Below are 26,597 nucleotides of genomic sequence, written 5' to 3' on the forward strand. Positions count from 1 at the left end.
AGCCCTGCGTCGGGCCCTGTGCTGACAGCTCAGAGCCTGGAGCCTGTTTCCGATTCTGTGTCTCCCTCTCTCTCTGCCCCTCCCCCGTTCATGCTCTGTCTCTCTCTATCTCAAAAATAAATAAACGTTAAAAAAAAAAAATTAAAAAAACAAAACAAAACAAAACATGTTTTGGTTCTTTGAACATCTGTTTTCCTCACTAGATCGTAAGTTCCAGAGGTCACTGGACACTAACTGATCGTCTAGTCAGTTCTCTGGTCCTTCACAGCTCATTCTCACATCCGCTCATGATGGTAGGAAACCAAAATCTACCCGCTTTTTGTTTCCTTAAACATTTTTCTATTTTTTGCTGCCAGTAAAGTAGAAGATCTGATCTTACCTCTCTACTCTATATCCTAAAGGTGAGAAGAGGAAAAGAATAATCTCTTTCAACTTATTTCTAAAGATTTTTAAAGACATTTTCTTTTCCCTCCATTTACCTAAGGAAGTGATTATAAAATAGGAGTGTGTAAGGGTCGGTTACCCTTAAGAAATAGAAACTGGGTTTCATGTACTTTCATGTTCTATGAAATTATTATTTTTTTAAAGTTTATTTATTTACTTAGAGCACCCAAGCAAGGGAGGGGCAGAGGGAGAAGTCGATAATCCCAAGGAGGCTCCCTGCTGTCATCACAGAGCCTGATCTCAGGAACTGTGAGATCAAGACCGGAGGCGAGATCAAGAGTCAGAGGCTTAACTGACTGAGCCACCCAGGGGCCCCGTGAAGTTATTTTTTTTAATATTTGGCAGTTGGCACATAAAATTTGAAAAAGGCCAATTTTTTTAGACTCCCTATAACTTTTGGAAGATGAAAAAAACCCGTAAAACACTACATACACGGACACAGACACACAAACGGTACTTAACTTATTTATCAGAGAAAACAATCGAACTAGTGTTGAGTCTGAAGAATCAACATAGCCATGTGGCATACAGCATGAGTTACTGAGGTAAAATATTACCTTCCCCCAGGTTTCAGAAGGATCCTACCTGGTCGGAGACTGGAGACCGTTATCTGTTGAAACTCTTTAGGGATCATCTTTTCCATCAGGTGACAGAAGCGGGTGCCCCTTGGATTGACCTCAGTCATATCATTTCTTGTCTTAACAAGGTAATTTGTATCTGGATTTTTAAGATCACAATGCAAAGTTGTGTTTTCTATAAATACTAAGAGACTTAAGAAGTTAGATGTATTCTCTGTAGCCAAAAGACATTTTATTAATAATTATTAGGTGTATCTACTTAATAACAGTTTCTAGACTTGGCAGGCCTTTTTGACATCTTCATGAATAATTATAGACTTTTTCATCGTGGATCTTCTTATTGTGATAAAACGTCACAAAAGCAGTGGGTGGGAAAAACAAGAATTTTATGTTTAAGTATTTTTTTAACAGTTGAATTGCTTTCTTGTGAGTCTCATGTTGGATGTCCCTACATGTTATCTGTTCATTTACTGTTCACTGTGGGCATAGTAATACAATATTGCAATAATAAAAGCACAGTAGGCCCAGTGTTCTAAGTGGAGAATTAGGTGATGACATGAACTAAGTAGATGGAGACACGTCATAAATTCACTGGAGAGGTGAACTTTTGTTTTTGAAAGGGCTAGGAGAGAAACGGTTCACAGAGGAAGGAAGGAATGCATTTTCCTTATGAATTACTTGGAATTACAGAGTGTAGAATGGGTCTCCAGAAGTAAACATTAGTCTTTGTATGTAGGTTTATATCTAAATCTCAAGGGTCTGCAAACTGGGCAGACAGACAGCCTGTTTTTTTGTTTTTGTTTGCGTTTTGTTTTTGTTTTTGTTTTTTTTTGTAGCGCCTGCAAGTTAATTTTTTTTACATTTTCAAAAGACTGAAAACAAATAGCAGAAGCAAAACTAAAAAGAATATGTGACAGAGACTGTATGCGGCCCTGAAATTTAAGGCATTTACTGTCTGGCCATCGTTATGGAAACTGACCGCTGGTCAGTTTATTTGCTGACCCCTGGTCTAAACTGTCCCTAAATTACAACTACTAGAGGAGAAAGTGCCTCATGGCACATGGTGTAGAATTGTTCGTGTTCAGTGTGCTATAACTGTTCAGGGAGAATGTGGTTTTTGTTAAGCACTCCTTTGCCTTGTTTGAATTTCCTTAAAACCCTTTAAAGAGAGTGTTGTCAATAATCGACATTAAGACAGAACAAACTGAATGTACCATTGAACTAATCTAGTATGACATGTATTTGTTTGCCCTTTCCCTTAAGGGGAAAACATTTTTCTTAAAAGCAATGAGTGGAGAATAATTCTACCAGAGTTTAGAAAATGGTATCCATGTATCAGAGCACCAGTAATTAAAAATACGTAGCGCTAGTTAAACTGACAGCTAGATCCTGTGAAATCAAGCCATGGACAGATAGGTATCTGAAGTGAAGATTATTTAATGAATGTGAGGATAATTAAAAACTTGAAAATTCTGTTTGACTTCATAAAATAACTAGGAGTAAATAAAATTTATCCCAAATCTGAAAATGTGGTAATTTTCTAAGTTTGGGAAGAGTGTAACAAATTAAAAAGCATGGATGGCCATATTGGTGATCTAAAAATTAAAATTTTACATAGCGTATTTTGGTGGGGATTACAACAAATTAAGCTGGTAAAGGGATTTGAAAGTTTGAACGTTCAGAATTAGTAACTTGTAAACATTTTAATGAATGAATTAGTGAAAAGGAAGGAAATTGTACATTGAAAACTAACCCAAAAAAGGGAAAACCTAACAAGGTAATTTATTTGATGGACTAAGGATTAGTATAAATGCTTTATAAAGATCTCATTAAAGTATTACTACCAAATCTTGACAGATAAATGGGTAAAGAGCATAAACTGGCATTCCCACAAGTGGAAGTAACATACGTAAATGTATGAAAACATCTGGTAATACCTGAAAATGTAAATAAAAATATCAAGGCGTGCATTTGATATGGAGCTGCTTGTAAATTGGTACAACTCATAAATCAGTGGTTTCTGATACTTTGGAAAGCAGTTTAGCCCTATGGGTTCAGCTATAAAATTATTTGTACTTTTTGGCTCATTGTTGATATTTGTAAGTATTTCTCCTAAGGAAGTAATTCCACGGAAGAAAAAAAAAATTAAGTAGACGAGTGGGTTCGTCGCACTAGAATTCGTCGTGCCAAAAAGCTGGAATATATTGGGGCACCTGGCTGGCCTGGTTGGTAGAGCATGTGGCTCTTGATCTCTGGGTCATGAGTTCAAGCCCCACATTGGGCGTGGAGCTTACTTTACAAAACAAAACAGAACGACAAAAACGGGGAAAGTATTGGGGGAATAATTAAATGATGGAATATAATGCAAACAAGTATGAAGTATGGAAGCCAGGTGGAAACACAGGACTGCTTAAAAAACATCCCAGTGGAGAAGCACACTGACGAGCGTGTGTGTCTAGAAGGGAACAGCACAGAAATTTTTAAAATATTTGTCAGTGTGGCAAAAGTTGTCCTAAAATAGATAAAGTGGACTGTCGCCTGCCTGGTATGAACTTCGTATTTTGTGTCTCCGTCTGTTTCAGTTAGATGCTGGCGTGCCAGAAAAAATAAGCCTCATTTCCAGAGACGAGAAGAGCGTACTTGTGGTGACTTACAGTGACTTAAAGCGCTGCTTTGAAAACACTTTCCAGGAACTGATTGCAGCTGCGAATGGGCAGTTGTAGTATTGGCTGAAAAAGCACGCGGGACACGGCTGAGGACCTTACCCGATAGCAAATTGCACTCCAGCTGAACTGGTCTCATCCTCTCCTTCCACCTTTGGGAAACCCGACAGGAGATGAGCAGGCTGCTTGCACTTCAGTCAGGTACACTGCTACTCGAAAGGAAGAATGTCCCACTTGGCCTAGAGCTGTGGCTGCCATGGGGGCCGGATCTGTGAAGAATACTTTAGATCAAGGAGCGCCACCAGGTGGATGGCGTTCCAGCTGTTGTGTTTTTCCACTTGTATATGCACTAATTTTAATTTTTTAAAGACTTTTTTCTGATCTTGGAACTTGTGCCACATTGTATACTTACTTATTAAGGGAAACTGTTTGCAAGGACATTTTTGGGAAACAACGATGGGCAGCATTTTTGTCACTGAGGGTTGCAGAATTTGCTCTTTGGGGGATGGGTTGCCCTGACGGACGTAATGGACCAGGTAAATGGTTTCACAGAAGCACCGTATGGTGTATAATCCTTGTAAGAGTATTGGATGAAGCTCTGTATGCCACCGCTGTTAGTTCAAGTGGAGATTTTTGGGTTTTTGTTTTTTGTTTTTAAGAACAGACAAAAGAGAGACCAGTGGATTGTGGGATACGAACTCCCCTATTAGTAGACTTAAATCCTTTATGACTAAGGATTGGATACACAGGAACTTACGCACAGGAGCACACACAGCCCTGGGCTCCAGATTCATCCAGAGTCTTTTCTTAAAAAGGTGTTTCCCTGCTCGTCAGACATACTTAACATTTACGCAACTTTTTTTTTTTTTTTTTTTTTTTAATGGGAAAAAAGGTCAATTGCGTTCAAGGCCTGAAGTTCAGGAGTATATTGCTTTAGATTATTTCCAGTTTGCTTTTTTTGTATAAAGTTCTGTTCTTGGAACCACAGCTTTATTATGGTACTTTACACTGGATACAGACACAGAGACACTGTTCGGAAGGTGAACGAAACACAGCAGTGGTCTGGCATTGAGAGCTTTCTGAAGTTTTACAGCCTGAATCTGGAGGGATAACAATCTGCTGTGCCTTTGCAGTCACTGCTTAGCCCAAAGTAATAGTACTTTTGATAATAACTTCACTATGTGGGATATTCCTGAATAAGTCAATCTCAAAAGTTTGGAATGTTCCTCCTCTTAACTTTCTTAATATTTGGACGTGCAGTTGTTGCCAAACTTGGGTATTCGTGGAATTTCTAGTTAATGACACACCTACTCTTTGATACTGAAGACTGCCAAATACATAGGAGTTTTCTTTCACAAAAACACAGTAATGAAGACTCTGTCTCCTTTCCCAGCACTGAATGTTTAACTAGCACCGGGTGCTCACCATGCAACTATGAAGAAAACGTGGAAACTCAGAAGGTCAGGAAAGACTTCAAGTACTTGCAACTGATGTTACGGTCTTCAATTTTAATAATTGCTCATATTTGTAGTTTTCAGAGAAGTTTTTAATATTTCTCTGTCCACTTTTTATAAGCTTTAAAATGATTTTCTCTGCCTTGAGATTTGCATCAAGAAAAAAACACCTCTCTTCACCTGAAAGCTTTGAAGACTAAAGACATGCTTTCCACATTTTAACAAGTGTGTCTGAGTCCACGTTGGGTAGCATCAGTTGTTGAGTTCAAAAGAAAATCAATTACTGCATTTGATCTGGATGGATTTTACGAGAACGTAATGTTCACTGTTCAAAGGATAATTAACATTTGCCACCATAATGTTCTTTTTTTATGTAAAAGGAACCAGAACTTGGAGACATTAACATGCAAAAGTCTTTTATCATTAGCTCATGTATTTGAGGAAGAGCAGCTGTCTTTTTATATGTTTTTTGACAAATCATATTGTGATTCTTTTGTACAAAAAAGAACTACTTGTATTCTAGAAGAAATATGAAATGCTTAATTTATAAGCGGGCTGGAGATTTTTTCCAATATTGTTTTCTTTGAAAATGAAAGGGGATCATCTATTTTAGTTTTGGGGTCTGGGAACTTTTTGAAAATTTAATTTGTGGACCAATGTTTTGTGAAAGCTAATAAGGAAGGGCAGGGGTAAAATAGGGCTTGAATTTCTCATCCTGTATCGACCAGCAAACTTCCCTCTGCAAGGCAGGTTCAAATCACAAACCCAAGAATGTTTGCATCCTAAGTGCTAGTTTGCTTCAGCCCCTAGTAACCTCAGGACTTGGCTTGAATATAAAGGTGGACAGCTGATCTGTTTTCATGAGTAAATATTGTCGGCCAGAAAACAGTTGGTGTCAGGTAATACATCTTTTTTTTAAGCTTTGTTTTATATTTATTTTTCATTTAGTTTTTATTGGGAATGGTTTCCAGTAGAACTCTTATTAGTTCTGCTTAGGTGTTTTTTGGGGGAGCCCTCTTTTCCATAGTGTAATTCCACTTAAGAGGTTGTCTAAAAGTTAGTCTTTTTAATTCATAGGAAGATTGTAATATCTGAGAGTAGTCAAATTAAGGATACAAACTTCCCACACCTTCCTGTTATGACAGATCAAAGCACAGAAAGGACAACCCTTGAAATCATGTAACGTTGGTCATTTCAATTTTTTGTACCTATTTTAAATTCTGTTAGTGTATTTACTTCATTGTAAATATTTTTGAGGGTACCTTTGTATTTTGCTTTTGACCTTGGTTCTGTGGTTTGGATGTCAACAACTTCCCTAAAAGCACCAGTATGTTAAGTTCTAATGTCATGACCCCAATATGGGTTATTCATCTTTAATCCTGTTTTCAGTCTCTATGTGTACAGCAATATTTTTAATAAAGAATTACAGAGAAGTTTGTCCTTTTGGGGGGTACCAGTTCATTTCACGAGGTTAAGTTTGTCTTATGTCCAGGATTTAAAAGGCCGAACATTTCCTGTGTGTTTGGAGGAATTGTTGGTGGCAGGTTTATTCATTAGTTTACCAGATATCCGCTCAATGCCTACTTGGATCTATTTTGGGTACTGAGAATGCAGACACCAGAACTTGCTATTTATAAAGTACATAGTTCTACCCAAACATTTCTATATAACACATGGCTTACAGTGTAGTTTTGGAAGAAGATATGGCTAGCCTCTGATTCAGTACTTGGGTAATTTACTATATAGGTGAAGAGTACCCTTCCCCCCAAGTCCTCCAGAAACATTATTCAGACTATGAGGTAGGTTCGTTTTTGTTTTTTTTTTTTCTTTTTAAAAATATTTTTTTAATGTTTGTTTATTTATTTATTTATTTATTTTAATTTTTTTTTTTTCAACGTCTTTTATTTATTTGTGGGACAGAGAGAGACAGAGCATGAACGGGGGAGGGGCAGAGAGAGAGGGAGACACAGAATCGGAAACAGGCTCCAGGCTCCGCGAGCCATCAGCCCAGAGCCTGACGTGGGGCTCGAACTCACGGACCGCGAGATCGTGACCTGGCTGAAGTCGGACGCCTAACCGACTGCGCCACGCAGGCGCCCCTAATGTTTGTTTATTTTTGAGAGCGAGACAGACAGACAAGAGTGCTAGCGGGAGAGGGGCAGAGAGAGAGGGAGACGCAGAATCTGAAACAGGCTCCAGGCCTGGCCTGAGCACAGAGCCTGACCCCGGGCTCCAACTCAGGAATAGCATAGCGAGATCGCGACCTGAGCCGAAGCTGGACGCTTAACCCACTGAGCCACCCAGGCACCCCGAAGGTAGATTTTTTTTAATGGCAGAAACATTAATATTTGTTGAATCTGAGTACTTAGTGTTTATTGTGGTTATTTCCTGTACTGTATTGAAGTGAAAAGTTGAAAAACAGAATAGAAAGTGATAAGGGACTGGAGACCTAATTGAGGGGTACTTAAAGAGGAAGGAGGGTTTATTTTTAGCTGCAGGAACTAGTGAGTTGCTTTTAGAAATTCGGAGAAGAGCGAGAATAAGTGTAGAAGGGTCTTGAAAAAGAAAAAAACCCAGTGGATTCGGTGGCAAATCAAAATGACCACTGTAGGTTCATGGGGAAGAAGGGAGACCAGTCTGCCTAGGATGGAGGATGTTTTGGGGGGATCTTTTAGATTTAGATTTCTTGAGAGAAAACATGAAACACATTAAAATATTGCGTAAGCTAGGCCAGTGTTACATCTGTTCAATGGGGATAAAATGGCTCTGTTGTTTTCACGTCCTGTGCTCTGAATGGTCAAAAACCGGTGTTTCCCCTTTCCTACCTTTCGCAGGTGCACAAGGTGTCTGTAAAATGTCCTTCTGTACGAGTTTGGGGCAAGAGGGGCAGTGAAGAAAGACCTTTAAAACTCATGTCCTTAAAATTCGTTGAAAACAGTACGCGTGGCGGTTAAGAAACCAGCTTGCCAGAACAAGGTTCTGACATCCCGCTCAGTGCAGTGAATGAATTGGATTCGCTCATTCATGAAATATTTACCAAATGCCTGTTCTATGGCAGGCACTGCCCTAGAGGAATCAACAGAACAACTCTGACCATGACAGACCAATCTTTCTGTTCCTACAGAGCTTCCATTCTAGCAGGAAGAGGACAAAGTACGTGTAGAACGTTAAGAGGTAACAATGGCTATGGAAACAGAGTAGAGTAAAGGACGTGGGTAGGGTTGCCAGATTGAGCGCACAAAAATACAGAACACGGAGCTGGATTTGAATTTCAGGTAAACCACAGGTCGTTTCTTTTTTAGCGTTAAGTGGGTCTCAAGTATTACATGGGACATGTTTGTCTTAAAAAGTTATTTGTGTGAAATTCAAGTTTAATTGGTTATCCTGTGTTTGTCTAATCTTGCAACTCTCGATGTGGGGAATGTGGTGGTGCTAGAATTTCAGATCGGATGATCTGGGTAGTAGGTCTTACGGAGAAGGTGGTATTTGAGCAAGGAGCCAGCCATGTGGATATGGGAAGGAGAAGAATTCCAGGTCAGAGAATGTGCCAGGCATATCTGAGGAATGGCAAGGAGGCCAATGTGACTGGAGTAAGAGTAAGGGCCAATGGGACTAAGTAGGAAGTGAAATCAGGTAATGGGGAAGGGGGTAGTGCTTTGTAGAGCATTGTAAGACCATGTTGGTGCTTACATGGAAAAGAGAAGAAAGGTTGTGAGGAGAATAACCTGGTACAGTTAAAAAGGATCACTTTGGTTACTAGTTAGGAAGCCCTCGTGATATTTCAAGTGAAAGATGATGGGGTTTGGACTCGGGCGGTAGAGGTGGCACGAAGTGACTGGATTCTGAATATATTTAACTTATTATTTTTTAAAATGTTTATTTTTTCAGAGAAAGAGTGCAAGCGGGGCAGGGACGGTGGCGGGGAGGGGCTGTGTGACGCAGAATCCGAAGCAGGCTCCAGGCTCTGAGCTGTCAGCACAGAGCCCGCACGGGGCTCGAACTCACAGACTGTGAGATCATGACCTGAGCTGAAGTCGGACGCTCAACCGACTGAGCCACTCAGGCGTCCCTCTTTTTATTCTTTAAGTTTATTTATTTATTTTTAGAGACAGGGTCAGCAGGGGAGAAGCAGAGAGAAGGAGACAGAGAATCCCAAGCAGGCTCCATCCTGTCAGCGCAGAGCTGAACACGGGGCGCGATGTCACAAATTGAAATCAACACCTGAGCCGAAATCAAGAGTGGGACGCTTAACCGACTGAGCCACCCACGTGCCTGATTCTGAATATGTTTTAAAGACTGAGCCAAAAGGATGTCCCAGTTATTGGATATGGAGTGCTAAAAGAAGTCAGAGTCACTGTTCCGATTTTGACCCTCTGCTGGGCAGGACGGAGGATTCTATTAAATTGGAAGAGAGCGTTCTGGAAAAGGGTGTGTTTGGAGGGTGGGCAAGAAGGACACAGGAGCGAGGAAAGACAATTGGGAGTTTGGTCTGACCTGTTCAGTTTAAGATGTTTACTACGCATTTGTTGTGGCTACTGGCTGTTTTTAATGAGTGACTCCAGACTTAATGGCCTAACACAACAACCGTTTTGTTATTCTCAGGAATTCTGTGGGTTAGGAATTTGGACAGGGCACAGCTGGGATGGCTTATCTCTCTCTATTCCATTATGTTTGGGGCCTCTGCTGGGAAAATTTCAGTGGTTGGGGGCTGAAATCGTTCCGATCTGGCACCCAGACTGAATGACTTAAAGGCTGGCCTCAGCTGGCGACTGTCCGTGGAAGCACCTACACGTGGGCCCACCATGTGGCTCAGGCTTCTCCAGTCACGGCCACTGGGTCTCTAGCGGGAGCTTTTGGACAATGAGTGTACCAGGAGCCTCGGGTGGAAAGGGCACGATCTTTTCTGATTGGGCCTCGGGGCCGTGCAGTGTCACTTCTGCCACATTCTGTTGGTCGCAAGTGAGTCACAAAGGCTTGTCTGATTGTAGGGGAGAAGAATTCGATGGGGAAGTGGCAAGGGCATGTTGCCAAAGGTCATGTGAGATGGGAGATTGTGGTCGCCACTATTTTTGGCAAACACGGTCTGCCGCAGCCTAAGAGATGCTCAATTTAATATTGGCATACAAGTGAGTTTGGAGAGATCTGCTCTGTATGTGTAGTTTGCAAGTCATTATGCAGATGTCATTTAAAGCCCTGAACTTGGTTGAGATCATGAAGGGAGTTAGTATAACCGGAGAGGAAAAGAGGTCCAAGGACAGAACCCTGGGGTAATTGGAACAGTCAGTGTTCAAAGGTCAGAGAAGAGAGAAGAGTAGTTAAGAGGGATGGAAATGACCAGTGAAATAGGAAGAAAAATGTTTGATGTCCTGGAGTCAAAAAGGTATTTTCAAGAATAAGGGTCAAATTGATGAGTCAACAAAGATTGAGACTGAAAATTGGCTGTTGCATTTAGCAATTTGCAGGTCACTCGTCCCTGGTAACCTTATCAAAAGCGGTTTCAGTGAGTAACACTGAAAGCCAGGTTTGAGTGGGTTTCAGAGTACTTGAGGGGGTGAACTCGGAAATGGAGACCAACTACATCAAGGAATTTTGCTGTAAAGAATAAAGAAATGGGGCGGTGGCTGAAGAGGCAAGTAGGGATGAAAGGTTTTGTTTGTTTGTTTTTGTAACATGGGAGGGGTAATAGCACGTTTGTGTGATCTGATGGGAGAGGGACACATTGATGGGGGGTGAGGGAGCAGTGAATTGCTGGAATCCAGGCGTGCCAGGACAGGTTTTGGATTGACCATCCAGAAAGGAAGGCAGAGCATGTGACTACAGGTGCAGGCCGGTGGTAGATGTGATGGTGAGATTTTGAAGTGCTCTTTGGGTTACTTCATTGAGTCTTCCCATTGATGCGGGTATAACTAAGAGTACCAATCACATTGGATTGCTTTGGAAATTGAGTTTTATTCCTCAAAGCACTTAGACTAGTTGCTGGCACATGAAGTTAATATATTTTCGTCTGAGAGGAAGCCCATACTCTCTTAAATTGGTCATCTGTGAAAACTGTGGCATTAAATGTTTTTTTTTCCTTTTAATAATCTTGTATCGAAGAATAGTACGCACATACACACAAGCTTGCAAATAAGTTCATAGTTCCATGAATTATCACAAAGTGAACACACCTGTGTACCACACCCAGCTCAAGGAACAGGGTATTTGTGGCCTCTGGTTGTTTTGGTTTTGTGTTTTTCTCCCTTAAAATATCCTTCGTTGAGAAAATAGAAGGTTAGTCATCCCTGCGTTGGAACCCAGGATATTTTTGTAAAATTTCCTGGCCTGTGAAACCCAGAAGTCTGGTAGTATGTTTAACACTGAGGAGTCCGATAAACCTTACTGGGAGATCCTTCTGCTGGAGAAAAGGGAAAAAAAACAATTCCCAAATGTCCTGTAACATGTTTCCAGAGTCATGAGAAAATTTCTGAACCAATTCCTCGAGCATTCTTCAAATCATGTGCTTAAATGAGTGACTTTACTCTTATGTTATGAAAACCGATACTATTTTTAAAGGATTTCTGATTCACGAAGATGAAACGCCGTGTGCCCTCTTCGGTTAACCACAAATTTACCCGGGGGGAGTCGTTTTTTCTTTTTTCTTTTTCTTGCCTTTGTCCCCAAAAAAGTAGACCTGTTTTCCCACATATGACTCCAATCTAGTTTCTGCATGGTGTTTTCAGGAAGGTGACGGTATGACCACTTACGAGGACAATTTGTTGGTCACTTACTCCATGTCTGTTGGTGATGATTGTGTCGACGACGTAATTCACAGAAAACAGTATGTGGCTAGTGTACTTTTCTTAGGGAAGCTCTCGTGTCTCAGGCTTCTGCCTAATTATTCTGTATGGTTTCCTGCGTACGACCTCTAATATACACACAGACGCGCGCGCACACACATCCTGTAATTATGGTAATCGTTTCTTAGCTGAAAATTAGTGTTGGGGAAAACCCGCCTCTTCTTTCATTGAGGGTACCTCCATCTGCAGCCAGTGCTTGTACTCGGTCTGTACATTTCACTTCTAATTGTATTCATTTTAGTGTTTTGTTTTCTGGGCGATGTGCCTGGTTTGTGGTTTTGATTTACTGTTTACAGCACCCTGATGGTTTAGAGCAGCATCTTGTGGTACTGAGAGAAAACTCTGCTCCTCTCTTCAGAGGGCTTGCTGGATTTTCCTTGTGCTGTGTTTCACTACGGGTATTTAAGGAGATCCCCCAGGACACCGGCCCTCCACCCCCAAGGAAAAACCTGTGACCCCCCCCCCCCCACCTTTTTTTCTCACGTATAAGCAAATTGGAGAAAACAGGTAGATGTTTTCAGAAGTTAATTTTATTGTATGAAGATAGCATACAAAATACATTCATGGTGACTAGAGATGTAGGACCAAATTAAGTCTTACTTATATCTGCAGCATATATTCTTGTTTGTATAAAAGTAACTTTAAAATTCCAGTTTCCTTAAATAGTCGCGCACAACACACACACACGTATATACACATACAGTTACTACCACTGTCAGTCCAAGTTGCGCTCCTTTTGCAGTGAAAAGGGACTGGCAAGTATCTGTTCGTGTTTGACATTCTTTACGGGCTGGGAAACCAGGCACAGCTAGAAGACCTGCATAACATTTTTTTCAGGGTTTGGACAAATTTGTTTCACGAGCTAAAACCAAGGTCTGAGCATCGCTTCTTAGACTTAACTAGATACAGACTTCCATATGGTTTCAGTCCCGTTCCACCCACACTGCTCCACATACATGCTCTCACAAATCCTGAAAGGATTGTGCCAACTATGTTTGTCATAAATGCCAAATGGTTCTAGTAATACCATGGGTTAATGAGTGTCTCAGTTTTTAGTGTTTAACATCCAGTGCTGGCTAAAGAACCAGTCTGTGGCAAGCACGTTGCAACTGGGTGGACTCGTGACTGCGAGCTTCCATTTTCCTTTCTGTGTTAACACTCTAGATGGAACCATCTTGACCAATGGACTCACGTAGGCTCTAAACCTGAGTCTTTGAAGCAGCTGAATTAACATAAATTCTGAAGATTTTTTTTTCTTTTGGAAAGATGATATCACTAGGGTCTTTGAACAATTAAGAATTAATTAGGTTATCAAAATTAAGATACTGTACGTATAGTTAAGGTTTTTGTTTTCACTCATTGCTGGATCCTTATCGGATATGAAAAATCGGCAAAGCTGATTGAGGTCTTCTTTTCTTTTCCCTGTTGAACCTCCTTCTGGTTACCTGATTGATACTATCACCGACTGTCACAGGTGCTTTTTGTGCACATGAAGACGAGGGAGAACAAAGCTTTTCCCCTCTTCTGGCCCTGGCCTGATTTTGTCTGGCCTGGGGTCCTGGTGGAGAGGCCTGCCTCACTTCTCTGCTGGCCAGACGCTTCCCAGCAGAATCCCCACTGGAGCACCTGCTTCCTTCCTTTTGGGTTGTGCTGACTGTCCCGTCTCTTTAGACTAAGAACCTTGACACAGGAATGTGACACCCAGGGAAGGAAGTAAAGACTCTCCTGTTATATTTCAGGTTCTAGAGTTAAGTTGCTTGCCGTAAAGGGAAGCACACTCGCCTCTACCAGAGGCAGCAATTCACTGAACCTGTCCAGCTTTGACTGGCTTTAGAAGGTACATACGTCCTAAATACACAGCATCAGAGCCTGCTGAGAGTTCCAGGGTCTTCAAACCCTGAAGAGTAGGCACCCCTTTGTACCCTGTCTCCCTATTTCCATCATTCTCAGACCCAAGGCAAGGGCCAAAGCAGATGAAGAGAGGCTTTTCTCCTATTGATGGCTCAATAACTAATATCCTGAGTCCCAATTCTAAAAGTATCTTGCATAAATTACATATCACCTTTCTTCTCCAGGAGCATAAAGTGCTTAATAAACATTGGTTAATACTCTTCCACATCTTTCCAGTAGACCAGCATGAGGTTGTAGAATCCCCATGAAAAAGGAAACATGACTGGCTTCCTCTCCTTTGGGCCCCAACTGTTCCCGCGAGTTGGTTTGGGTGGTAAAGAGGTGGGGTTTTTACTGTGCTCATCCCGCTTTCGCTCCACCTATCCTGGTTTTGGTACAGAGGAAACCCTCCGCAGGACTCTTTTGTTTTCATCCTCCTCAGCTTCCGTTTATAACTAACTGGACAAAACAGGTTAGTGTAAAAAAAAAAAAAAAAGTGTCTTGATTATATATTAATACTCAAAATAGAATCTGACAACATTTTTTAAAATGTGGCTTAAAGCCCCACAGGTAACCCTAACAGACCAAACCCGTTCCAGTGAGCTTACTCTGAGCAATCTAAGTGCAAGGCCATGGTGCCCGTGGAGCCAGCCGAGCTCAGGGTGAGTTTTCAGTGTATATTGCTAGAGGGGCCTGCAGTCCGGGCTCAGATCTGAGCACCACGCTCCGTTGCTAGAAATTTTAAAATGTGCCATATGTGGGAATGGGCATAGATCCAGTCCCATAGCTAACGTTTTAAAATTTGTAGTTGCCAAAAAGAAAAAAATTGCTTGTCCTTTACTTGCCCGCCGGAATCCAGAAAATGTCCCCTCGTGTCTCTGTCCTGTCTGCTCCCCAAGGTGGGTTCTCAGTGTGGACCGGGTTTGGTCCGTGTCCGGAAGCCATTGCAGTGTCATGGGGGACAGCCCTCACCTACTCCCTCCCCATACAGGATGGCGCCAATTCTCTCCAGTGCTTTTGTCCTCCTTGCTCGCTTCTTCCTTTCTCCCTTCTCCTCCTCCTTCCCCGGAAGTTGCATCTGCTAGAGGACCCCAGAGACACTGCACGGGCCGGCTTACGGCTCCTTGCCTCCCGGTTCCAGGGTGCTGGTGGCTGGCCCCGTGGAGTCCATGCTGCCTCGCGTGATCGGTGCATCTCCTGAATCACTGAACGCCCTGCGGTCTCGGGGGCAGGAGCAGGTAAGTCACTGGGCTTGGAAGTAAGGGTCTCTCTAACACACTGAATTAACGTGAGGCTTTACCAGTGGTGTTCTGTTCTTATCGCTATTACTCTATCTGGGGTTACATTCTTGTTAGTCAAAAAGAAAAAGAAGCACTTATTAAAAAAAAAATCACAAAAGGCAGCTTGCTCCTGTGGAAAGGTAAAGGTGTACATGTATGTATGTGTCCTACTGGCAAAAGCTAGTTTTCAGGGGGTATAAATACTCGTGTGGTTCTAGAAATAAGGCTACGTGTCGAACTCTTAGACAGGCGGGGTGGAATATAGGACCACCGAGTTGTAGTCTGGAGGAGGAGAACAGGACGAAATCTTCTTCTCCAGCTCGGAGTTGTCGTATGTGAACCTGCGCCTGCCTTTGCTGGTGTAGCCACACCTGGGATGGCAGACAGTAGGCCGCGTGAGGTCAGAAAGCCCCGACTCCTTACTTTTACTGGTTACTCTCAAGCTAAAGAAAGGAAAGAAAAGAAAACAAATGCACAAAATTGATTTCTTGGAAACAAACACTGATGTCTGTCCGCTCTCTCCCGTCGGGTCATTTGCTCATGGCTGTTCTACAGCTGGCGGTTATTGAGCCCCATCCCCACCTCCGGGCAGATGCCCTCTGTCCTAAAGCTGCACGCTGCCCCTCTACTCCCAGCTCGGTGGCACTCGGCAGAATGACGTCTTCCACTGGCCGGGGGGGCGGCAGACCGTGTGACCAGATGCCGCAAATCCGTCATCTCGGGTGGAAAAATCCCTCCAGGACACACGTGGCCCTCCCCCGTCCTTAGACCAGTTAGCCACCATCGTGGGCTGAAAAATGCTCCCGCCTCCAGAATCCCTGGAACCTGTGAATGGCACTTGAGATGGCAAAGGACTGAATATTCTCTTCCAGGGTGAGAGAGGTGGTGGAGCTGAGGATCTGCGGAAGAGGAACTTAGCCTGCATTATCCAGGCGGACCCTGAGCACAACCACGTGTGTCCTTGTAAGAGAGGATGATGGAGATGCACAGCCACACGCAGAAGGCGGTGGCGGGGGGGGGGGGGGTTGAAGGTGGAGCCGAGACACGTGGCCACGAGCCACGGAATGCCCAGAGACACCAGGAGCTGGGAAAAGTGAAGAATGGATTCTCCCTCGGCCTTCCAGAGGGATCGTGGCTCTGCCAGTACCTTGATTTGGGGCTTCTGGCCTCCAGAACTACAAGAGAGTACGTTTCTCTCGCTTTAAGCCACTAAGTTTGTGATTGCGTGTTACAACAGCATCAAGAAATGAATAGAGCTTCATACAAAAAGGTTAGTGCGGTTGTCTCCCCATCATGTTTGTGTTCTAGAAAGCTTTTAAGTTATGGGACTCTATGTCACTAGCAAGGCTCAAAGGAGAAACTTGCTTCTGGTTCTGTATTTTGCACCCAGCATAAGATAGATAAACAAGAAAGAAAAGCTTCTCTTGTCCATTCGTGTTCGTTTGTTGAGAGAGGATGCGAGTAAGCCTGCAGGGGAGAGAGGGTGGGGGCAGAGAGAGGAGCAGGGCTCATTGAAGCAGGACTCAAACTCACGAACCGTAAGATCATGACCTGAGCCAAAGTCAGATGCTTAACCCACTGAGCCACCCGGGAGCCCTCACGTTTGTTCCTTAATAGCTGGGATGAGAATGAGGAAACCTGACGCGCCACCACAGTTAGGTTGGTTCTGGACTAACACGTCCAGCATTTTCGTTTTAAAATTTTTTTTTATTTTGAGAGAGACAGAGAGAAGCCCAAGCAGGCTCCGTGCTGTCCGATTCAGGGTTTGAACTCACAAACCATGAGATCATGCCCTGAGCTGAAACCCAGAGTTGGATCCTGAAGCGACTGAGCCACCCAGGCTCCCCAACATGGATCATCTATATTTTTAATCTCTGGAGGGTGCAATAGTTTTCCTTCACGAAGATCTAGGTAAGTGTTCCAAAGTAGGAAACAAAAGTTGTGGTATCCTGCTTCCTTTCCTCCTGTGTATACTTATTCTTTGTGAGGGTCCCCTAATCTGTTACCCTCTGAGGGGACTCCACTCTGGGATCATCATTGTGCTTCTGTTAAAAGGAAACTATGCAGATGTTTGCCCGGCCATGTTCCTACCCTTTGGATTTATATCACTCAGAGAGGCATTTGGAGCGATCTTTTGACTTAGATCAAGATCAGCAAACTACAACCTGTGGGCTGGTCACCTGCATGCTCTGTTTTGTTTTTAAGCAGCTTTATTGAGATACAGTTCACTGTTTAAAGTGTCCAGCTGAGGGGCGCCTGGGTTGCTCAGTTGGTTATGCATCTAATTTCATCTCAGGTCAAGATCTCATGGTTCGTGAGTTCGAGCCCTGTGTCGGGCTCTGTGCCGACAGCTCAGAGCCTGGAGCCTGCTTCCGATTCTGTGTCTCCCTCTCTCTCCCCCTCCCCTCTTGCGCTCTGTCTCTGTCTCTCAAAAATAAACATTAAAAAAAATAAAGGGTCCAGCCGAATGGTTTTTAGTATATTCATAGATGGTGCAACCATCAACACAATTGATTTCAGGCCATTGTCATCCCCCAAAACCCATACCCATTAGCATAGCCAATTGTCCTTCTCCCACACTTCCCACCCCCAGCCCTAGACAACCACGGGTCTACTTTCTTTCCACAGATCTGCCCGCGCCCGGCGTTTCATGTGAATGGAAGCCTACCGCATGTGGTCGGCGGTGACTGGCTTCGTTCACTTAACAACGTTTTCAAGGTTTGTCCACGTTGTAGCCTGTATCCGTACCTCGTACTTTTTTATTGGCAAATAATACTCGGTCGTATGAGTCTACTGCATTTTATCCAGCAACTGAAGGACATTTGGCTTGCTTTTACTTTGGGTCATTATGAACGATGCTGCTACGAACATTTGTGTACAAGTTTTCGCGTGAACGTTAAGTTTTCCTTCTGTTGGGTGGGTGTGTACCTAAGGAGGGCAACTGCTGAGTCACAGAGTAACTCCAATTAACCTTTTTGATTAAGAACGGCCAGACCGTTTTACATCCCCACCAGCAACGCACAAGACTTTCATCACCTCCAACGTTTTGGTTCTACCCATCCTAGTGGGGGGTGAAGCTGATTTGCATTTTCCTGATGACCCGTGACCTTAAGCATCTTTTCTTGTGCTCATTGGCCACGGCTACCTGTTTTTGTAAGTACAGGTGATTGGAACACAGCCACATCTCCTTGTTTATACGTCGTTGATGGCTGCTCTTATACTGCAGTGGCCGGGTTGAGTAGCTGTTTTGTGTGTGGCTCCCGAAGAACAGACGGTCAGGTTCTTGACTTTGGGGTAGACAGGGCAGGCATTTGAACGCGGGAAGGAAGGAATCCCTGATGGATAGTTTGCCTGTCCGGTGCTCTTCCCAGGTGGAGACGAGCACAGAGAAGCTGAAGTGACAGCGGGGCCAGTGGAATAAAAAGCCGGAGCCTAAGTAATTCCAACGGTACTTGCCGACGGCCACTGTAGGGATGGAATGCCAGGATCCAACAGGAAACAAGCTTTCGTTTGGAAGGGTTGGTGTCTCGGGATGGCATGTCTTACTACTGGAAAACAGGGCTGTGACGCTTCCTGTACAGATTTTGCCAGCCGAGGCTGTGATCGTAGGCTAGCTCCCCTCCCCGCCCCGACGAGCACGTCTCCATCTGACTTAGGCACTGTTCACAGGTGGGCATGTCAGGCTCCTTCCAACTGAGTCACTGTGCCTCACGCGTTTGGACTGCCTGTCTCTGTTGGGAGTTTTCTGCATGTTTTCACTTCTTAAATCCCAGGCTTCCTTCTCTGCTCTGGTGCTCATGGCCCTGATTTTATACCCTCCTTCTTGCCCTTCTGAGGGGGGGAAAATAGTGCTTTTCTGCAATGCCTGGACACTGTAGTTCAGGGAGGCAAGTAGCCCTCAAACGTCCCCATTACATTTTCCCCAGCATCTTCCTTCACACCCCTCCATCGATTGATCATAGAAAAGACCCCCCCACCCACCCAATTTCCTTACTCAATCTTCAGTGAGGCCTTGGGTTTGCTCTCAGCCCAGGTGAAGCGCTTCAGCAAGGGGGAGGCCAGCAGAGAGCCACTGTCCATCTGGTAATCCTGTTGGGGGTGGGGGGTGGAGGAAAAAGGGTTACACTTCTTGCCTCACCCAGAGGGGGCCACGCTGAGTTGGGGGGGGGGGGACAATACTTGGCTGCGCACTCAAAGTCACCCCAAGCTCTGTCCTCACCTGCCTATTAAGACAAAGCATTTTCTCCATAGGGGGCAAATCTACATTTTGTCGCAAGCAACGCCTGTTATTCCCAGTGACTTGGAGGCCCTTGTTCCCCGAAGGGGAAGGAAATGCATTTAAGCGCAAGGGAAAGCTGCAAGTAACAGGTGAGCATTTTTTATAGTAAACTTTTATGCAAATCGTTGCCTTCATGCACTAAAACGAATTTTGGCAGATGACTATCATCTACGGGCATGCTGTTCTCTGGTGGCCGCACAAAAAGGTGCACCACACAAAACATTCTGAGAAATTGGAGCGTCTGGGTGGCTCCGTTAAGCATCTGACTCTTGATTTGGGCTCAGGTCATGACCCCAGGGTTGTGGGATCACACCCCATGTCGGGCTTTGCACTGAGCTTGCAGCCTGCTTGAGATCTTTCTCTCCCTCCCCTGCTCACACTCTCTCTCTCTCAAGAAAAAAACAAAACAAAACAAAAACGAACAACAACAACCAAGGAATTATGAAGACATGGTTGAAACATCCGTTTCTTTTCTTAGGACTCCTATGGAATTGTCAGACCCTCAGCTGTCACGGTTTCCAGCACAATTCCATGTTTTTTAACTGACTTTTTAAATGTTTTATTTGCTTTTGAGAGAGAGAGCACAAGGTGTGGGGAAGGACAGCCAGAGAGGGGACGGAGGATCCGAAACAGGCTGAGAGTGGAGAGCCCGACGTGGGGCTCAAACTCACAAACCGTGAGATCATGACCTGAGCCGAAGTTCGGCGCTCAACCAACTGAGCGCCCCCAGGCACCCTTCAACATTCCATTTTCTCGTTGGTTCATCCTTAGCATCGGGTTTCAGGCAGGTGTTCCTTACTGTGCTAACAGAGCATTCCCAGTGAGTGGACTCTTTGTTCCTGCCACCCTTGAGTCTCCCTTGGGTTGTGTTTGTGTCCTTGATCATCAGTAGACAAGCCTAAGCAAGCCAAGGAGCTTGCAGTCCCCACTGAATCCCGGTGGGGGGGTTAAGGTTGAGAGAAGTCTTCTGTGTTTTGCTCAGTGTCGTTTCCTAGCACTTAAAACCAAAGCAGAAAAACAAAATTTCCAGCTACTTTTGTATGACTTATTTGTCATGTTTTTAAATGTTTCGACCACTTTCTCCTCTTTATCTAGTGCGTTTGAGAAGCTTTTGGTGCTTTTTAATCTCCAGGCCACTGGGTTTGTGGCCATCACCTTCACACCATGGCGGGTCTTCCAGGCCCTTTATGGCACGTGGGCATCACCCCTGCTTCTCAAACTTCACTGTTCACATCCGTCCCCTGGGGACTTTGTGACAGTGCGAAGTCTGACTCTGGGAGTGTGGGTGGGTCCTGAGATTCCGCATTCCTAGCCCGTTTAGTGGCACCCGTGCTTACCTGGCCTGGAGATCACTTTGAGTGTAAGGGTCTTGAAGCAAAGTGTACTCTTGCCCGGTTCTCCCTCGCCTCCCCTTACTCTCGCAACCTCAAGGCCCAGAGCTTCCAAGTACAAGCTGGGTGGGGCCTTGGGTTTGCCAGGTTGTTCCGGATCACTTCTCCCATCGTGGCTGGGGAGGAACATGGCTATTCAGCCTCTAGAACCCTAGTGGGAAGGGACGTAAGGCCGAGGTAGGCTACTCTTATGAGAGAGCTTTCTGTTAGATCAGGAAGACCCAGCTACTCACGGCTTTGGATTCCTCCATTAATCTGAAAACAGGGTTCCATCATTGATAGCTAAGAAGCTTAGAAACCCACCATGGAGTTATTGACTAAACTGTGACCCAAGGGACTAAATTATGACCAGGTGAGGACTTGGACCCTGGAGTGAATTCTAGGTCACTGTCAAACTACAGAATTACCTGTTTTCACATCAGCTCCGTTTGGCTAAGTCTTGTCCCCTAAAATTGTTGTCTGAGCCACTCATTACTGACCCCTATGAACTGGGAGCCAGCAGGTTACTGGAGCTTGTGTTTGGGTAAGAGTCTGGCAAAGGGTCCTGCCATAGTGCACTAAGTAGGCTAATCCCATCACTTACATCAAAGATCGAGGTGGCATTTGGCGAAAGTTCTTCAAAGGTTTTGATTCTCTCCAAGCTCAAGAAATTGAAAGCATTTACATATCTGAGGAAGAAGCAGAAGGATAATCAACATAGGAAAATGCATCTAGTTTTTATTAGTCGGGGGACTATGGGCACTGTCTCCCAGCTGAGATGAACCAGAGTACTGGAACTTTCCTGCTGTGTTCTCCTGGGAATCCTGACAGTGGTGGCCACGTCCCCCCCTACGGCTGTCAATCCACACTGCACAGTTTTGAGCAAAATCCCATAGGGACCCTGGAGAGACTCAGTAGTGGTTAGGCCTGTAGTCCCTTGTGGAACTGGGGAAATGTCAGGCCCAGAAGAAACCCGAGTCATCTCGTGGTCTAAACGCCGTATCTTACAGAGGAGAGAAATGATGCCCAGCGAAGGGGGGTGACTTGATAATGTGTAGCTGCCTACTTCTCCAAGGATGTGAGGAGACCAATGAAATGACCTCTCCAGGCCACACAGCTGATTTAATGGCTAGCCTTGTATATTCTGTTCTGGGATTACACACTGGGAAAAATGGGTTGTAACTATGTGTTTTCCCTATGACTACCTCCTGACCTGTTGTTGATGACCCACTAGGAAGGCTGGCAGAGATCTCCACCATCTGGCCCTTCCTTGGGCAAGTTCACCTACTGACGGAGTTTCTCAGTCTGAAACCCTGTCACCATCTGCAAGGCCCGATTTCTAGATGAGCGCTTCATTGGTCGGAGGCTGAGCAACCCCCTGAAAGGGCTCAAACAACTTTGACAGCTTCCCTCCTTCATCTCTGACACAATCAGCTACTGCGAATGTGTTCGGTCTGACCTAGTTTTCTTGTCTTTAAAAAGGAATGGGTGATTCATTTGTTGCAGCCTGTTGGGCTGGTCACGGAGAGGGAGCAGTGCCACCCACACGTAACCCATTACCACAAATCGGGGCTGGTCACTGGACTTCTCGGCCTGTCACAGATGGCTGTCAGTCTTTTCAGACCGGCCCAACCCTTAGCTAGGCCTCCCCTGGTCACCTGCCCAGTTTGGCTGAACTGAGGTCAAAGCTCTGGGGTTGTGCCTACTGCAGATGAAGACACTAGAAGGCCCATAGGATAGTCTTAAACACCCTAAACATAGTCCTAACTGCATAGAAACAAGGACGCAGTGTTAAAATACCTGGGTCACAGACTCTATTCTGCCACTTTCTAGGCACACAGTTTTGGCACGCTATCTTCCATGGAGCCTTAAGGGCCCCATTTGTGTAACAGTAATAATAATATCTACCGTATAGTATTGTTTTGAGCACTAAAGGAATTGATGCTTTGTACAAAGAGCCCAGCACAGTCCCAGACCACGCACAGCATCAGTGCTGAATGTGTATGATGCACACGTAACCATTAGTAGCGATGTCTGATTCGTATATGACTGTTGGCATTGATGTGGGATACACACAGAGCCACTGGTAATGACGTGTTGACACACGTATAATCGTTAGTACTGAAGAGCTGATCCCTGCCCAGCACCCAGTGGAGACACTGAATCCATACATTTTCCCTTGTCCCTTCTCCAATTTTCCTCTACAGTAATGAATGGTATGTTAGTGTATCTGGTAAGAAAAACAAATTATTTTATCTAAGGTCTCATGGAAAAAAAAAAAAAAAAGTCTTTGGGGAAAAAAAAGATGTAAGATTATTCTAAATTAGAGCCAGGAGGGGCACCTGGGTGGCTCAGTCGGTTAAGTGTCTGACTTCAGCTCAGGTCATGATCCCACAGTTCGTGGGTTCGAGCCCCACGTCGGGCTCTGTGCTGACTGCTCAGAGCCTGGAGCCTGCTTCAGAGTCTGTGTCTCCCTTTCTCTCTGCCCCTCGCTTGCTCACACACACACTCTCTCTCTCTCAAAAATAAATAAACATAAAAAATTTTTTTTTTTTAATAAGAGTAAAGAAAATGCAATGTGCTCTTCTTGATTGGATCCTGATTTGTTTTTTGTTTTTTCTTAAGGTATAAAAGACATTTGGGGAACTTACGGAAACCTGAATATTTAATAATATTAAGACACTATCAAGGGACGCCTGGATAGCTCAATTGGTTAAGTGTCTGACTTCGGCTCAGGTCATGATCTCATGGTTCGTGGGTTTGAGCCCTACTTTGGGCTCTGTGCTGACAGCTCAGAGCCTGGAGCCTGCTTCTGATTCTCTGTCTCCCTCTCTCTCTGCCCCTCCCCTGCTCATACTCTGTCTCTGTCTCAAAAATAAACATTGAAAAACAAAACTACCATTTTTTTTCTGTGTGTGATAATTTTGATGTAACAGGAGAAAGATCTTACAAGATTTAGGGTAGAACGTTATAACGCCCGAAGCTCTCTTTCAAACAGTTGGGCAAAAAGAACCACATACATGCAGAGTATATGCGCAGAGACAAAATAGGGCAAAATGTTAACTGTGTTTGAATTTGGGAGGTGAGCTTTTTTTTCTGTCTGAAAATTTTATAAGGTAAAGCTGAGGAAGGAAAGAAATCTTACCTGACATTATCAGAACTTCCTGAATTAAACTGTGGAGCTGAAATATCTTCCTTGAAGAAGTCATCAGAGAAGGCACGAGACGAGTATGAAAACCCGCTATTTCCTGTCAGTATGGCATTTAGTGGGATATAGTCTTTACCATCCTAAAATACCAAAGACAGAGCTTTAATTGTACAGATTTCTATTTCAGCCTATTTCTGTGCAACATACCAGCTTCCACTATGTCATGTCCACAATTTTTCTTGCGTTTGGGGAAGATACTTCTGCGTGCACACACATTTATTTTTTAGCTTCTGATCTCAGCTATTAACCGCTCTTAAGACAACAAATAAAATACCTCCCCCCTTGACTTACATTCAAAGGCGTATCAGAATATCTTCTGATATTCTAGATTAGGTTAGCTTTACCTGTTGTACATTTGCCTGGAGCAAATCGCCTAGTTTTTCCACAAGTTCTGCAAATCTTGGCCTTTCTTTTGGGTCTTTGTGCCAGCAGTCCAACATGATCTGATAGCTGTTGAGGGAAAGCACAGTAGAAATAGCTGGAGAGCAGTGGTGATGGTGTAGACTGCCCCACACATCAGCGATGTGATGGGTGTCGTCCTACAGATAACGGTTCTGCTTCTTGTGGCTTATGATCCTTGCCCTCACTTTTGGATTTGGGCCTGCAGCACCCCTTCCCCCACCCCCCGCCCAGGCTGTTTGGGCCAGGGTCCTACCGGTGGTGGGAAACGTGTCTAGAAAGGCAGACTAACAAACCCCGCCCTCCAGATCCTGTCACCACCCAAGTTTTTTGGAGGGCTTGAGGTCTCTGCAGAGGGGAAGACATAAGCTCTTCTTGAATAGAGCAGAGGTACTGGAAAGAAAATGTATATATTATATTTCTTAAGACATTGGCTTGACCTTCTTAAAAAAAATTTTTTTTTTAATGTTTAAAGAGAGAGAGAGAGAGAGAGTGTGTGTGAGCGAGGGAGGAGCAGAGAGAGAGGGAGACAGAATCTGAAGCAGGCTCCAGGCTCTGAGCCGTCAGCACAGAGCCTGATGTAGGGTTTGAACTCAGGAACGGTGAGATCATGACCTAGACTGAAGCCAGAGGCTTATTAACCAACTGAGCCACCCAGGCGCCCCTGGCTTGGGCTGCTTAATAAGGATGTAGTAGGTCTAGGGCCCCCCAGTTCCATTACTGAGCTCAGCAGCGGAGACTGGTTGAGAAGGCGCTGCATACGAGACTCATGCCACCTCCAAAGGGTGACAGTCTGTGTCAAGTATGAGGAGTCCCTTGGGCTGCAAGCAGGTTGCTTCCATGTGGAGGATCCCCCCTCACCTCACCCCGCCAACCCCAGCATTTCAAAGCAGCCATTACAAACTGGCCTCCCACGCTTCTCAGGGCACTGGGTACAGGTCGGGAAACGTCTGTCTTAATATTACAGAAACCAAATCGTGTCCTGGGGTTTAAATGTCAACAGGGTTCCTCTATGATTCTTCTCCTCTGACCTTTGAGATGTAAAAGTAACTGGGCCCTTCTCTGGGCCGCGTCGAGAGGATACAGGTCCCTGCCTGCCCCCGTCCCTGGAAAACACACAAAAGAGCACCCTGCACAGACTGGCTTACACATTTATGCTCCTTGGGTGCTCTGCTCTCCTCAAGGGAAGTTTGCTGTCATCTGGGCCAGAGAGGGCTCTGACCAAGTTGGATCAAAAGCTGAATATGCTCGGAATTTGGAACTGGATCAGAACCCGGCTGTTGGCGCTATGTGGGCAGGGACCACATCTCAACCCCCGTCACCTAGCTCAGAGCCTGGCATATAAGCGCTCCAGTACTGATAAGGAAGTCACCCGAGACAGCAAGGCTTCCTTCCATGAATTCTTAATCATCTTGCAGATACTCCTTGTAGTGCTGGGACCTGGGGGTTCCTGGGAAAAGCCTGAGAACCCCCCACGCTGCCGCCTCTTAGACATGCGCTTTCAGTCTGCACCAGCCTCTCCCAGCTGGGATATCCTTCTTTGGTTTCAAAGTATACGTGAGGTGGCCAACACAGACAGTAGGAGTATAGGCAGGTCACGAAAAGAGAAAAGAACGCGATCAGGAGGACGGGAAAATCAGACAAAAGGCAAAAAACTACAGGCAATGCTGATACCACAGAATTTATGTCCTGCCTCTGAGTAGCTGGAGAGAGGCAGCGCTCCAAGCTTCCAGGCAGCTGGTGAAAAGAAGGAATAATCGAGGACGTGATTCACGCAAGCCAAAAGTTAAAAACACACCAGTTACTTGGAAGAAGCACGGCTCTTCCTAGAACCGAAATCCGAAAGGAAGCCGTCCCAGACACCTCTCAATCAATGGCAGGGTTTCCATCTAGGAAATAATGACTCCACGGGACCGTCTTGTACCCTTGTCTTTCAGTGTTGGCCAAAGCCTTAACGGCAAGAATCCCAGTCAGCGAAAACAATTCTGAGAGGCAAGACACTGCGGTCCGGGTGCGTGTGGCTCTTTAGGTGCCCAGGGGAGTAGTGACCCCATGCGGTCATCAGACACCCTCCGTGGGTACTGGGCTTCAAAAGCAAGCTGTGCTAATACTTGGATGGTGGAGCTGAGGTTACTTTCTCCGTACCCAGCAAGTAGATCTCCCAGGTCTTTGATTAAGGGACAAAGACCCTCAAAG

General features: G+C 44.7%; 2 protein-coding genes and 1 long non-coding RNA gene across 8 annotated transcripts in view; 2 read left to right on the forward strand and 1 right to left on the reverse strand.

Annotated features, from left to right (window-relative positions):
• The window catches only part of PAN3 (poly(A) specific ribonuclease subunit PAN3), a 129,952-nt gene extending 123,380 nt beyond the window's left edge, over positions 1 to 6,572 (forward strand). For all 5 annotated transcript variants that reach the window (XM_027064610.2, XM_027064611.2, XM_027064613.2 and 2 more), the window contains 2 exons: positions 1,012 to 1,150; positions 3,605 to 6,572. In XM_027064610.2, the coding sequence (XP_026920411.1) occupies positions 1,012 to 1,150; positions 3,605 to 3,745 (280 nt within the window). In that variant the 3' untranslated portion in view covers positions 3,746 to 6,572. The remainder of the gene's footprint in view (positions 1 to 1,011; positions 1,151 to 3,604) is intronic.
• A 5,915-nt stretch (positions 6,573 to 12,487) lies between these two features.
• Positions 12,488 to 26,597, reverse strand: part of FLT1 (fms related receptor tyrosine kinase 1) — a 174,591-nt gene continuing 160,481 nt past the window's right edge. For both annotated transcript variants that reach the window (XM_053212052.1, XM_027064615.2), the window contains exons 27-31: positions 24,347 to 24,452; positions 23,940 to 24,082; positions 21,399 to 21,483; positions 19,140 to 19,234; positions 12,488 to 15,588 (exon numbers count right to left, since the gene is read on the reverse strand). In XM_053212052.1, coding sequence (XP_053068027.1) covers positions 15,387 to 15,588; positions 19,140 to 19,234; positions 21,399 to 21,483; positions 23,940 to 24,082; positions 24,347 to 24,452 — 631 coding nt within the window. In that variant the 3' untranslated portion in view covers positions 12,488 to 15,386. The remainder of the gene's footprint in view (positions 15,589 to 19,139; positions 19,235 to 21,398; positions 21,484 to 23,939; positions 24,083 to 24,346; positions 24,453 to 26,597) is intronic.
• Positions 16,665 to 23,948, forward strand: LOC106985537 (uncharacterized). Its single transcript, XR_001431924.3, has 3 exons — positions 16,665 to 17,863; positions 19,397 to 19,513; positions 23,420 to 23,948. It is a non-coding gene; the product is annotated as an uncharacterized LOC106985537 (long non-coding RNA).

The sequence above is a fragment of the Acinonyx jubatus genome, chromosome A1 (assembly GCF_027475565.1).
Source record: "Acinonyx jubatus isolate Ajub_Pintada_27869175 chromosome A1, VMU_Ajub_asm_v1.0, whole genome shotgun sequence".
NCBI lineage: Eukaryota > Metazoa > Chordata > Mammalia > Carnivora > Felidae > Acinonyx > Acinonyx jubatus.